The sequence below is a fragment of the Bos javanicus genome, chromosome X (assembly GCF_032452875.1).
Source record: "Bos javanicus breed banteng chromosome X, ARS-OSU_banteng_1.0, whole genome shotgun sequence".
NCBI classification, from domain to species: domain Eukaryota; kingdom Metazoa; phylum Chordata; class Mammalia; order Artiodactyla; family Bovidae; genus Bos; species Bos javanicus.
This window is the reverse complement of record NC_083897.1, coordinates 88,838,886-88,853,437: the sequence shown is the minus strand read 5'-3', so window position 1 is coordinate 88,853,437 and position 14,552 is coordinate 88,838,886. Positions and strand designations below refer to the sequence as shown.

The following is a 14,552-nucleotide window of genomic DNA, read 5'->3' as shown; positions in this document are numbered from 1 at the left end:
GCTGCAGGTCTGTTGGTGTCTCTGTCTCTCATTACCTCTCTCTAGCTATATGATAGTGTCTGTCTGTGCACAGAGGTTGATTGTGGAGATAAGTGGGGAAATCCATACAAGATGCTTAGTATCACCCCAGGCACTTTGCAAGCATAAGATGAATGTTAATTGTACTTCCTATGGTTATTATGGAAGGTGGGCTGAGAGGGGGAGACCCCAAGGGACCACACCTCTTTCCTTCTTGCAGACATTGTTCCTGGCCTGGGATGCAGACTCCTGGGCCTGGGACTTGTCTCACACAAAGGTATGACCTTGAACGACAAGACATTGTTATTCCTGGAGGAGTAGGTGGGGACTCAGATAAACTGGGAGGCCCTTGCCATGCAGCCACTGCTGGGAGGGTCATCCCTGTGAGGAAGAGTGTCTCTCAGAACATGCTGGTCAGAGAGGGTTTATGTGGGTGTCCACATCTGTCCATACCCCAGCCATGCTTCCTTTCCCACCTGTCTGTCATGGTCTACGCCACCTCTCAGGTCTAGAGATCCTCAGTCTCCTAGGACAAGCTCCTTTTATGCAGCGTCCCCCACCCCCAAGGTCTTTAGGAGACCAGACCCAGGCCTAGCCCCAGGGCTGCTGTGTGGACAGCAATCCTGTGACCCTGAAGCTGTCATAGAGTGTTTGTAGGAGAGGGTAGACCCAATTCTGGCCCAGCGACCGTGGCTCCAACCTGGAGTTACAGGGACCAGTCAGAGTCCAGGAGCCCATCCTCTGCTGATTTATGGTTTCTCCCATCTTTGATCCAGATCTGATGGGGTGAGGGGGACGAGTCCAGAGGTGGGATGAAGGCAGGGGTAGGGGAGATGGCAGCTTCAGCAGGAGAGTGGAGACCTTCCAAGGCTGGATGAGAGCCAGGAGGCCAAGGCGATGGGCAGTGGATGGTCAAAATGGTGCAACACTGCAGCCATCTGGGGCTGGTGTTTGATGTCCCATGCAAGTCACCTTGGATTTCTGTTGGTAGCTTTAATGTCCCCCAACACACACAATGATTTGCTCTAAAATAGACTCTTCTCTTCCCTTCCCCAGAACTGACTGTTCCAGCTCTGTGGGTTGTGATGGTCCATCTGGGAGAGGGCTGTCCCATTATTAATACTTGACCCCCATCCTGGCTCCCAAGCCCTTGGACCTGACATGGGCAATTTCCTGCCTCTGTCCAGTGGAGTTTTCCATCTTTGGTCCCTTGTATCATGACTAAGTGATCTCTTCCTTTCCTGTTCACGACGGGCCCTACACTGGACCTCTTCTTCCCTATTCTTCCATGTTCCCCAATTGACAGTTTCATCTCTGTCTCCCCCCACACACTTTCAAATGGACTGTCCCAGCCCCATGACCCCGAAGATCTTAGAGAGAGCAACAGCCAAGGTGTCCAACCACCTGCAGAATCCCACTCCGGTACAGGGCAGGTACAGCATCCATCAGAATAAAAACTAGCAACAGCCCCCACTAGACTGGCACCTCCACGTGGGCAGGGACTGTTGTTTATCTTGTCCCTGATGTCTCTCCAGGACCTAGAATGGCGCTCAGTATGCAGTACAGACCCATTAGGTGTTGGATGAATGAACACTTTGATACAACAATTCCATTTCTAGGAACATGTGCTAAAGAAACACTGATACAGGTGCACAGGGCTGTGTGCACAAGAGTGGGAAGAGCAAACAACTGGGAAAATCTTGTAAATGTCTATTGTCAGTGACCGATGCTGAGTGAATGAATAATGGAGGTTTGGAGCATGTGTGGAACAGGAAACAGAGTGAGACAGACTTGTTCAGGACATGCTGCTAAAGAGGAAAAGCAGGTGAGAGATGCTCATATTGGTACCCTGTGGATGTGTGTAAATATAGAGAAAACCGTTTGCAATAAAACACACAGAACTGCCCTCAGTAGTTACATCTGGAGAGGGGAGGTTAGTGCTGTTCTGTACAAAGAATATCTGACAATATTTGTTTATTTTTAAGGCAGCGGCATGGATGTGTGTGCATGCTAAGTCACTTCAGTCGTGTCCAACTTTGTGCGATCCCATGAACTGTATGTAGCCTTCCAGACTCCTCTGTCCATCAGATTTTCTAGGCAAGAATACTGGAGTGGGTTGCCAATGCCCTCCTCCAGGGGATTGCCCTGACCCAGGGATCAAACCTGCGTCTCTTGCCTCCTGCATTGGCAGGCAGGTTCTTTACCACTAGCACCACCTGGGAAGCCCTAGAAGCATGGATACACAGACAGAAACACACGGCAGGTATATGTCTTGCTCATTAACACAACTTTAATAACTAATAATGCTTGGCACATAGTAAGGAAAATCATGTTTAACTGTTGTGAACTGTTTATTTCATGTGCTAGGAATTCATAGCCGTGCCATGTTCATGAACAGCCACCAAGTTCTGCTTCTTATCTTGGGCACTTGTCACATCCGTGAGGCTGAGGCAAGGAAAGAGAAGGAAAATAAGTGACAATGAGCCCCCACTGACTGATAAATTACTATTCAGCTCCTCATTTTGACCTGCATGGCCCCTGTGCACTCCCATTCCATCCTGCCTTGTGGTCTATGTGCACCTCTCACTGCTCCTGAAGACCAACCTTGTGTTCAGGCTGCAGCGACTCTGTCAACTGTCCAGTGAGGTTTTCGGCTAGAGGAATGTGTCGCCTACATGCTAGAAGCTGACCTGGGGTTTGGGAGCCCACAGCATCCTGGGGAGGGAAGATCTCTGGATATACAGAGCAGGAAGTAGAAAAAGCATGGGAATCCTTCTCATTTAGCCTCAGAGCTGCACCCCCAAGGGACTGGGAGAAAGGAACAAGTGACAAGACAGGATACAACTAACATAAGAGAACAGTGCCTTTTGTGGGGATGTGGGGATGGAGAGAAAGCTTACTTACAGATTTAGTCATCTTCATCTTCCTCTTCCTCGGGATCACTGATCTCTTCATAGGCCACTGGTTTTCTTTTTCGCAGTCTGTTGGCCCAAACATTAACTGTGTTTCTATTGGATTCTTCCTCGTGATCGCTGATCTCTTCTTGGGCAACTGGTTCTCTTTTTTGCCGTCTGTTGGCCCACACATCAACCGTGTTTCCATTGGATTCTTCCTCAGGATCACTGATCTCTTCGTAGGCAACCGGTTTTCTTTCTCGCAGTCTGATGGCAGAAACCTTTTTCTTGGATCCTGGAGAAGAGTTGGTACATGGGTGTTGGGTGGGTTAGGGAGTGTCGGGTCCTGTTTTGTGAGATAAGGAGATGCCTCCTCCCTCCCCAGGTGTCCACAGGACTTCTACACAGTCTGTTTTGCACACTTTCTGGCTCAAAGAGGCTGAGAGGTTAGACCCACACCAATACACACCAAACAGCAGTTAGAGTTTTAGCTTCTGGCTCCTTTCACCAGTAAGTAATTCAGATTACTTACCACATTTATTCCGACCGTCTTTCACTCAGCAGATATTAAAGGCATATCGTGTGTCAGGCATTGAGCTGAGGGTGGGGATAAAACTCTGAGTAAGATGTGTTCCCAAGTTATCACAGATGGAATGACCTGAGTTCCCCCACCAGGGATTGAACCCATGCTCCCTGCAGAGTAGGTGCAGTCTTAACCACTGGACTGCCAGGGAAGTCCCTTGAATTGAACACCTTTGAACAGCCTGTGAACTTGGATTCTTTATTTCCATTTTATGGACTAGGAATCTGGAGCTCAGAGAATTTGAAAGGCTTGCCCCCAGTTACATGGCTTTCATATGGATGACAACTCAGATCTGTGATTCTGTAAGTTACACGTTTTTAAAACAAATTTGGCCATGCCAAGTGGTTTGTGGGATCTTAGTTCCTTGATCGGGGATCAAACCCAGGCCCCAGCAATGAGGACCCTGGAAGTCAGCTCAAATGTTTCAGCTGGAGCTGAGCAAGCTCTCAGCCCAGCCTGGCCCTAGGCCTGTCCAGGATCCATCTCCCATGGCTAACCCATTCACTTGAACATGGCCAGGGAAGACAGAGGAGTTGTTCCCAAACAAGTAAGAAAAGTGGTTTCTCTTACCTGCTGTTTTCTTACTCTGCTGAGCAGAGATACTTGCTTTTGCCTGGGAGCGCAGCTGTCTCTGAGCCTGCTCTGGGCCTGATGTTCCTGGTACTATCTTCGAACGTTTTTTTCCCTTTACAGGCTTCTTGGGCATCACCTTTTTAACGTGAAAGTCACATACAATCAGTATCCATTTCTCAAGTGCTTTAGAGCTTACAAAGTGTTTTCTTGTGCAGTACCTTAATTAACGTCCTCAACAAGTCTGAGGGATCATTATATTACCTGTACCTAAATTACGAAGAATCTAGGAAGTTAGAAGGAAATGGAATGGTCTAAATGAAGGGCGTTTCCAGGATTAGAACGCTTGTTTTCATGCTTTTTCCAGACTGACACCCTCACCAAGAGAAATCTCCAAGTGAGCAGGAGTGTGGTACACGGAAGATTTGGGAAAGTAGAGCGTTCTAACGATCCATGAGGTCTGTGAAAATGAGGAGGGGCTTCTATAAAATCTAAGGGATTGAAGATAAGATGGTTGACAGCTGCGGGGAGAGCAAATGGAACAATGTGCAGAGGGGACAAAACGCTGCTGGCAAATGGTGTGGGAGAGATGAATATAGGGAAAGGAGAAGAGAGAATGGTTCACATAAATTCACGCAGACAGCCAAGAAGGTGGTGCCAGATGTTGCATCCTGTCCTACCTCGGCAAGAACATTTCATGTGGAATTAGGTGAGGTGGTTCCTGTACCAATTCTACTTGTGTCAGGGTGTGTCGCTGACCAACGATCTTAAAGCCAACCTTCATTCAGCTCTTGTTTATAAAACTGTGAACGATAACTATATAATCAGCTCCCTTATTTATGCATCAGTGAACAATAACTGTAAAACAAGCTAAGTGAAAGAACTTTCTAAGGCTATAAATGCTGTTTAAATGTGATAACAATAAAAACAAACACTTTTATGATCCCTCTTTGAATTCTCTCTTCAACCGTGTCCACACTGCTACTGGTAACCCAACCACCAGATCCCTTTACCCTCTAAACTATAGTTTAACCTGCAATTGCAGAAGAACTCATTCAATAAACCTCTAAGGGTCTTCCTGGGCTGGAACTGGGACTTCAGAGATGCCTCAGGGGCAGACAAGGTCCCTAAGGAGCTCACAGAAGAGAGAGGCTGACAGTTCAAGTGATTCCCAAGCAACACAAAAGGGGCCCTGTTGTGAGAGTGGGTGTCTAAACAGAAGTGTCAGCAGCATCTGCAAAGTTTAGGGGAAACGCCTGAGCTTCAGAAACGTGTGGAAAAGCTTATAGGTTTGGAAATGGCTTGGGGCTTTGGATTAGACTACTACCACTGCCACTGTTGGGCTTCCCTGGTGGCTCAGATGTAAAGAATCTTCCTGCAATGCAAGAGATCCAGGTCTGATCCCTGGGTCAGTAAGATCCTCTGGAGAAGAGAACAGCCATTGTGGTCTCAAGCAGATTATTTAACATCACTGTACGACAGTATCTGCATTATTATGAGTAGTAGTATTTAATAATACTAATAATAACTTCATTATTATTTGGGGATAAAATGGCAGTAACATCATAGAGGTTTTAAGGGCTAAATACACTAATCCATGTGAATTGCCTAAAATAGTATCTGTCATCACTATGAAATCAAAAGAAGTAACAACTATTACAATTGTTGTTAATTATTATTTAGCTCTTGGTACTACATCAGGACTGCAGCCATGAAATTTAAAGACGCTTACTCCTTGGACGAAAAGTTATGACCAACCTAGGTAGCATATTGAAAAGCAGAGACATTACTTTGCCAACAAAGGTCCATCTAGTCAAGGCTATGGTTTTTCCAGTGGTCATGTATGGATGCGAGAGTTGGACTGTGAAGAAAGCTGAGCGCCGAGGAATTGATGCTTTTGAACTGTGGTGTTGGAGAAGACTCTTGAGAGTCCCTTGGACTGCAAGGAGATCCAACCAGTCCATTCTAAAGATCAGCCCTGGGGTGTTCTTTGGAACAAATGATGTTAAAGCTGAAACTCCAGTTCTTTGGCCACCTCATGCGAAGAGTTGACTCATTGGAAAAGACTCTGATGCTGGGAGGGATTGGGGGCAGGAGGAAAAGGGGACGACAGAGGATGAGATGGCTGGATGGCATAACCGACTCGATGGACATAAGTTTGAGTGAACTCCGGGAGATGGTGGTGAACAGGGAGGCCTGGCGTGCTGCGATTCATGGGGTCGCAAAGAGTCAGACACGACTGAGCGACTGAACTGAACTACATCAGGAACTGTGATAAAGAGATCAGCAAAGGGAGGCAGTGAGGGCCAGGCTATTTTCCCACTTTTATCCCAATATTCACATCTACGGAGAGATAAACAGTCTCTGGTCCTTTGGATTTGCGAGGCACTCACCTTCTGGCATTTTCCCCCTTGCATGTTGGAAGTCCCTTGAGGAGGTTCATCTAAAAGGAGGTGACAAGTCAGAAATTTGTTTTTGTTGTTGGTAAATATTCTCAAACTGCAGAGACTCCTGTAGTATCAGGGATTTCTGCAGCAGAGGGTGACGAGTCCACTCATTATCAAAGAGTTACTCTGAGACCAGCCTCTGAATAACAATGATTTTGCTATTTATTTGCAGCATCTATTCAGAATTTTTCTTCTATGGTTTATAAAATGCAAACTAAACCCCATCACTGCCCTATCCTCTCCTATTATGTATTTCTTATGTTTTTCCCCAAAGAAGTAAATTGATTGGTCTTTAGCCAAAAATCACTCTATACTTAAAATGGTGAATTTCACAGTATGTCAATTACACCTTAATGAAGCTGTTAAGTGTGAAATGAACCATGGATGATTTAGTCCAGTGGTTATGGAATGTTTCCAGTATAAAGATACCTCTTTAACATCAAAAACCTTGTAGCTACTCAAGCACTGGGTTTTTAGCCCTCTTACAGTAATTTTGGGAGCTTGTGGAATCCGGCCTGTTAAACTAGAGAGTCAAAGGGTTACTGGAGACATTTTGAACATTCTCACCCTGTCTCCTCACAACTATGCTGTCAGAGCAAAAGAGCAAATGAACACATCCCATCCCCTTTTTAAGTGAGTACATACACTGCTCAGATTTCTAGACTCTGTCACTTTTTTAAAACCTTACATTGCCTCTGCTCATTGACCAGTAGGAAAGGTCAATGTGTGGAAGATTACTCTCTTAAACTCTCTTCCAAACTCAACACACAGAACCAGGTTCGATTAGGAGTGAGACAACTATTTGGTTTTGATAAAACGCAAGCAAACAGCCATATGTCATTACATAATATGTTAATCACTTTCTTAAGATAGTTACCCAATACCTATGCACTATTATTTTGGAAGTTTTGGGTGGATTTACACTTCAAATTTTTCTTAATCATCCTGTGATTCATTAATGGTGCTTAGCAAGAACTAACTCCTTTAAAAAAGAAATGTTTCAAACATGCATAAAATGATGGACAATAATATTTGAAACGTGCATCTACCATTGGGTCTAGTAGGATTTCAACATTATCTCACAACTACTTCAGATCGCTCTGAGCTCTTTATTCAAAACATAACAAAACACTATGGACAAGTCACAGCTGAAGCCATCTGTGTGGCCCTCACTGATCCCTACCCTCCTTCCTTTTCCACTTCTTCACTCCAGAGTTTGATGGGTTTTATTCTCATTCACGTTTTTATACATTTACCAAATACTTTCTATCCATAAAAATATATATATTCTCGTTTTGCATGTTTTAGGATTATATATGAATGGCCTCTGACTGTGCTTAACCCTCTGCATTCCATTTTTTTTCACTTAACCATGATGCTTTTGAGGGAACAAAGTCCTGAGAATCTTTCCCCATCTGGAACCCCGCATAAATGGGCTTCAGGAGACTCATTTCCTGTCACTTACCCTTTTCCCTGGGGTTCTTAGTTTTAGAATCACAGCGCTTGGATTTTGTGGCTCCATTTTTAGGACACATGAAAGCCGGTGGGGTACACTGGAGACCTAGAATGATGCACAATATTTGTTTCTTAACAAACAACCTGAGAGGAGGGGGAAATGCTGGGACACAGCACCAACAGTAAAGCTCATCAGCTGGGCAGGGGGAATCTGAACCACGGCCAGTGAGAGAGAAATGCATAGAATCCAGGTCTGAGCACCTCTGTGGCCACTCTCAGCCCACAGCCCTGCACAGGATTTAAAAGAGCAGAAGGGTTGAAAACTGCCCTGGGATTTCTTCGCACAGAAAAGGACAAATGTGGGACACTTGGCATAGCCTAAGAAGAATAAACCATGGCTTGTAAAGAGGAATCGTCATTTATTCCCAGCCTTGTCTGAACCCAGAACTTCCTATTACCTAGTCTAGTCATGGTTTCATAGTTTCTCTTCATATTCACATAGGTGATTTTCTCCGAGTATCCCAGACGTGCCCACTCTTTCTTAGAGAAGTATTGGGAAATAGTCTTGAAAGTCTAAAAAAGAAAGAAAAATAAATCCCAGCAATGATTCAGCTAAACATGTCTGACTTTCAGCCAGGAACTCTTCCTTGGCTGCAGGGCCTCCATGTTAGACCTATAAAGTAGAGCTAATAAACCCTCTCTAGTCATGGCTAACAGAGAAAATGGGTAACATCGCCTAGGCTCTCGTCTGGCATGTAGTAGGTGCTTAATGCTGGTGGCATGCTCTTCTCTCACCTTCCAGAATAGACTGAGAACCATCCAATCCAGTGCAAGATCACAGATCTTTTACCCAAGGATACCAGGCAAGGACAGAATGAGGGCCAGAAGCTCTGGATCTCCCCTTGACATGCTGCTCCTTGTCCCCAGTGCTTCTGACCCTCCCCCAACCCCCAATGCCCAGAAATCTAGTCACCATACAATGTCCCCTGGGCCACTCCTCTGCCCTCTCCAGATCAACTCACCTTGGATTTCTTCTCTAATTTCTTCCTGTCTTCCCTGGGGTTTTCCCAGAAGCTGCCTCTGTTCATGGCGCTTATCTAGAAGGAACACAGCCTGGGTCTCTCCAGTCACAAGGCCAAAGGTTCTGTCGGGGGATAAAGTGTTGAAGGAAGTCCACATTCAGTTAGTCACCTGTAATTAAGGTTCTACTTTTCTCCATCCTTGGCTTATCTGTCCTTGAGCAAGGACATGAGGGTGGGGAAATCAGATGAGAACAGGAAGCTGGAGGTCTCTGAGAGAAGTAGTGATTAGGGATGACATGTTTTCTGTCATGATCAAAGTAGCATTGAGTCTTTGAGGGAGGTTGGTTATTGTTGTTAGTAGTTTGCCTGGTTTGGCTTATTTTGAAGGAAAGATATCAGACACTTGTTGGGGAAGTAGTGAAGTGAATGCATAGTATTATTGAGGGGGGCTGTTTTGAGGCAAAGGAGGGGAGGGGAGGTAAGTCCCAGAGGTCATACGGTGTCTCTGATTGAAAGGTTTCAGTTTTCAGGCAGAGGGATGTGGGATTTTGCTCGGTTGAAAAGAAATGAAGATCACTAATATGAGTGGATTTAAAGTGTATTACTAGGCCCAAATCAATAAAATCAGAAATGAAGGAGAAGTTACAACCAACACCACATAAATATAAAGGATCATAAGAGATTACCTAGAGATGGCATTTTTCACAGAACTAGAACAAATAATTTTAAATTTTGTGTGGAAACCCAAAAGACCCCAAATAGCCAAAATAATCTTGAGAAACAAGAACAGAGCTGGGGGTATCACACTCACAAACTAGTAGCTGAAGGTGTCTTCAGACTATACTACAAAGCTACAGTAGTCAAAACAATATAGTACTGGCACAAAACCAGACACACAGATAGATGGAACAGATTATAAAGTCCAGAAACAAACCCATGCACATATGGTCAATTAATCTGTGACAAAGGAGACAAAAATATACGAGGGAGAAAAGACAATTCCCTTCAATAAGTGGTGCTAGGAATATTGGACAGCTGCATGTAAATAATGAAATTAGAACATTTTCTTACACCATATAAAAAATAAACTCAAAATGGATTACAGACCTAAATATAAGACCATAAAACTCCTAGAAGAAAATAGACAGAACACTCTTTGACATATATTGTAGCAATATGTTTTGGACCTGTCTCTTACAGCAAACTAAACAAAACCAAAACATGGTACCTCATTAAACTTAAAAGCTTTTTCACAGCAAAGGAAACCACTGACAAAACAAAAAGACAACCTACTGAAAGAGAGAAATATTTGCAAATGATATGAGTGATAAAGGGTTAATTTCTAAATTATATAAATAGCTTATAAAAATATTAAAAAACCAAACAACCCCATTTAGAAATGGGCAGAATAACTGAAAAGGCATTTTTCTGAAGAAGACATGCAAACAGCCAAGTCAATGAAAAGATGCCCAATATTGCTAATCATCATAGAAATGCAAATCAAAACCACAATGAGAGGGACTTCCCTGGTGGTCCAGCAGCTAAGACTCCATGCGCCCAATGCAGGGGGCCTGGGTTCAGTTCCTGGTCAGGGAACTAGATCCCACATGCTGCAACTAAGAGTTCACGTGCCTCAATTAAGAGTTCACATGCCACAACTAAGAGTACACATGGGGCAACTAAAAAGATTTTGCATGCCTTAACGAAAGATTCTGCATGTAGCAATGAAGATTGAAGATCCCATGTACCACAACTAAGACCCAGTGCAGCCAAATAAATAAATATTAAAAAAAACCCAACACTATGAGATATCACCTCACACCTCCCAGAATGGCTATCATCAAAAAGACCACAAACCATAAACATTGGGGGAGGATGTGGAAAAAAGGGTACTTTTGTATATTGTTGGTGGGAATGTAAATTGGTATAGTCACTGTGGAAAACAGTGTGAAGGTACATCAAAAAAGTAAAAATAGAACAACAATCGACCCAGAAATTCCATTCCTGGGTATATATCTGAAACAAAACAAAAGCATTAATTTGAAAAGATACACACAGCCTAATATGCATGGCACCATTATTTATACTAGCCAAGACATAGAAAGCAACTTAAGTATCTATAAACAGATCATGGATGAAGCTGTGGTATATATATATGTGCATGTGTATGAGTGACACACACAAGGGAATACTACTCAGTCATAAAAAGAATAAAATCTTGTCATTTGCAACATGAATGGACTTGGTGTGTATTATGTTAGTGAAATAAATCAGACAGAAGAAGACACATACCATATGTTATCACTTATTCACAGGATCTTAAAGAAAACAACAAAGAAATGAGCATAACAACAACAACAACAAAAACAGATTCACAGATAAACAGAACAAATTAGTGCTTATCAGTGAGGAGAGAAGACAGGAGGGGAAAGATAGGGATAGGAGATTAAGAGATACAAACTGCTATGTATAAAATAAATAAGCAATAAGGACATATTGTACAATACAAAAAACATAGTCATTATTTTGTAATAACATTAAAGGAAGTATAATCTATAAATGGGCTTCCCTGGTGGCTCAGAGGTTAAAGTGTCTGCCTGCAATACAGGAGACCCGGGTTCGATCCCTGGGTCGGGAAGAACCCCTGGAGAAGGAAATGGCAACCCACTCCAGGATTCTTGCCTGGAGAATCCCATGGACAGAGAATCCCATGGACAGAAAAGCCTGGTGGGCTACAGTCCATGGGGTCGCAAAGAGTCGGACACGACTGAGCGACTTCACTCACTTAATCTATAAATACATGGAATCAATTTGTTGTATGTGTGAAATTAATGTATTGTAAATCAATATATCTTGATTTTTACTACCTTTTTGAAAATTATTAAAGTGAAGAGAGCTAGCACCTCTGACACTATAGGATCACCCATCACTCAGGCTGAGAATATGGCATTGGGAGTTTCTCTCAGGAGGGGAGAGCTTTGGGAGTTTCTCTCAGGGCAGGGAGAGTCTGAGGCCAAGAACATTGATTCTTTATACCAGCTGCTGCTGCTGCTTGCTCCTAAGTCGCTTCAGTCGTGTCTGACTCTGTGCGACCCCAGAGACGGTAGCCCACGAGGCTCCCCCGTCCCTGGGATTCTCCAGGCAAGAACACTGAAGTGGGTTGCCATTTCCTTCTCCAAGGCATGAAAGTGAAAAGTTAAAGTGAAGTCGCCCAGTCGTGTCCGACTCTTCGCGACCCCATGGTCCGCAGCCTACCAGGCTCCTCCGTCCATGGGATTTTCCAGGCAAGAGTACTGGAGTGGGGTGCCATTCCCTTCTCCGTTTGAGGATGTTAGGAGGTCCAGAAAATATTCGGTTGCTTGAATTATCAACAACAGTAGGTCCCAGTTTTTTTGCTTGCTCCCCTTAACCTGTCTAGAGAGACCCTGAGAGAGCTTACCTCAGACGTGAAGCGGTGCCGAAGTGCCGCTCGACGTCAGGACGAAATCCCACGAGATGTCGCGACGAAATCCCACAGTTCAACCGACCAAGGACAATCAACAAATCAGAACAGTTAGCCAACTTGATCTGGCCAATCGGAGATCAGGAGAGTAGGCGGGGCAAGAGAGGCAGGAATGGGGTCACCTAACGGTTCACTCTCCGGGGACAGGAGTGCCTTTTCAAAGTGGGTGGAAACTTGAAGTTTCCTGCTTGAAGCAGGATTGCCTCCCGCCAAAACTGGCCACTCCCAGTTACGTAGGTCCATTAGCACACATGCTCAGATGTTACCTTTCCATTCAGCTTACCTCTTTTCTACCCTCTGCTGTGTGTTTGTTTGGTTTTAATAAATGGTACATCTAGCTTCTCTGGTAGCTCATATGGTAAAGAATCTGGCTGCAATGCAGGAGACCCGGGTTTGATCCCTGGGTCGGGAAGCTCCCCTGCAGAAGGGAATGGCAACCCACTCCAGGATTCTTGCCTGGAGAATCCCATGGACCGACCATGGGGTCGCAAAGAGTCAGACACGACTGAGCGACTAACACTTTCATTTTCAAATGGTATATCCGAGGCAGGCTGCCATCTCAAATCCTTCCCATCAGTCTCCAACTTCCTCAGATATGGGGTCTTTCTTAGGGCATCATATGGCCTTTCTAATAACTCAAGAATTTTAAACTTAAGGAAAAAAAAAAAAACTTAAGAAAGCTATGGTACATATACACAATGGAGTATTACTCAGCCATTATAAAGAATACATTTGAATCAGTTCTAATGAGGTGGGTGAAACTGGAGCCTATTACACAGAGTGAAGTAAGCCAGAAAGAAAAAAACCAATACAGTATACTAACGCATATATATGGAATTTGGAAAGATGGTAACAATAACCCTGTATACGAAACAGCAAAAGAGACACTGATGTATAGAACAGTCTTTTGGACTCTGTGGGAGAGGGAGAGGGTGGGATGATTTGGGAGAATGGCATTGAAACATGTATAATATCATATATTAAACGAGTCGCCAGTCCAAAAAAAAAAAAAAAACTTTTAAATATGTGCTTTTTCTGGAAGATCCAATAACCAGAAACATGCTTTACCCAATACTAATATTTGCAACAGTAGTATTAAAAAGAATATCCTTGTAATTAGGGCTTGCTGTGTCCCTCAGGGGGCTCAGAAGTCACTTTTTCTAGAAAGTCTTTTCTACACCCACCCCCACCCCCCAATAGGTCACCAATACCCCTTGGGCTTTCCATTACATCTCTGATCTAAGTGCCTCCTCCTTCTTAGGGCAAGGAGAACAGGGCAGTAACCCATGTGCTAAACACAAAGCCATTTATGTGCATCATCCCATTTAATTTTCATCCCCTTGAGTTGAGTAGTGTTATCATTCCTTTTGTGCAGATGCTAAGACTGAGATGCAGAGAGTTAAGCAACTTGGTTACATAATCAGTAGGTAGCAGGGCTGGAGTTCACCCCAAGTTGAATTGAGTCCAAAGCCTGTGCTTTTACTTACTGTTCTGTTGTTCAGTCCCTCAATCAACAGTGTCCGACTCTTTGTGACCCCATGGACTGCAGCGAGCCAGGCTTCCCTGTCCCTCACCATCTCCCTGAGTGCGCTCAAACTAATGTTTGAGTCTGTGACGCCATCCAACCATCTCATCCTCTGTCTTCTCCTTCTCCTCCTGTCTTCAATCTTTCCCCGCATCAGGATCTTTTCCAGAGAGTCAACTCTTCGTATCAGGTGGCCAAAGCATTCTTTCTAGTTAATATTCAGAGTGGATTTCCTTTAGGATTGACTGGTTTGATCTCCTTGCTGTCCAAGGGACTCTAAGAGTCTTCTCCCGCACCACAGTTTAAAAGCATCAATGCTTTGGCATTCAGCTTTCTTTATGGTCCACATCTCACATCCACATATGACTACTGGGAAAACAATAGCTTTGACTAGATGGACCGTTGTTGGCAAAGTGATGTCTCTGCTTCTTAAAATGTTATCTAGGTTTGTCATAGCTTTTCTTCCAAGGAGTAAGCGTCTTTTAATTTCATGGCTACAGTCACGGTCCACAGTGATTTTGGACCCCAAGAAAACA

At 44.0% G+C, this 14,552-nt stretch overlaps 1 protein-coding gene across 1 annotated transcript; it reads right to left on the bottom strand.

Moving 5' to 3' along the window:
* Window positions 1–2,286: 2,286 nt before the first annotated feature.
* Window positions 2,287–12,581, bottom strand: LOC133243276 (protein SSX1-like). The gene is made up of 8 exons (XM_061409964.1): window positions 12,429–12,581; window positions 8,990–9,111; window positions 8,426–8,540; window positions 7,978–8,073; window positions 6,459–6,508; window positions 4,066–4,204; window positions 2,923–3,207; window positions 2,287–2,463 (listed from the first exon to the last, which is right to left on the bottom strand). Exons 2-7 carry the CDS (start codon window positions 9,053–9,055, stop codon window positions 2,927–2,929), a joined length of 747 nt encoding a protein of 248 aa, XP_061265948.1. The 5' UTR covers window positions 9,056–9,111; window positions 12,429–12,581; the 3' UTR covers window positions 2,287–2,463; window positions 2,923–2,926.
* Window positions 12,582–14,552: the final 1,971 nt, after the last annotated feature.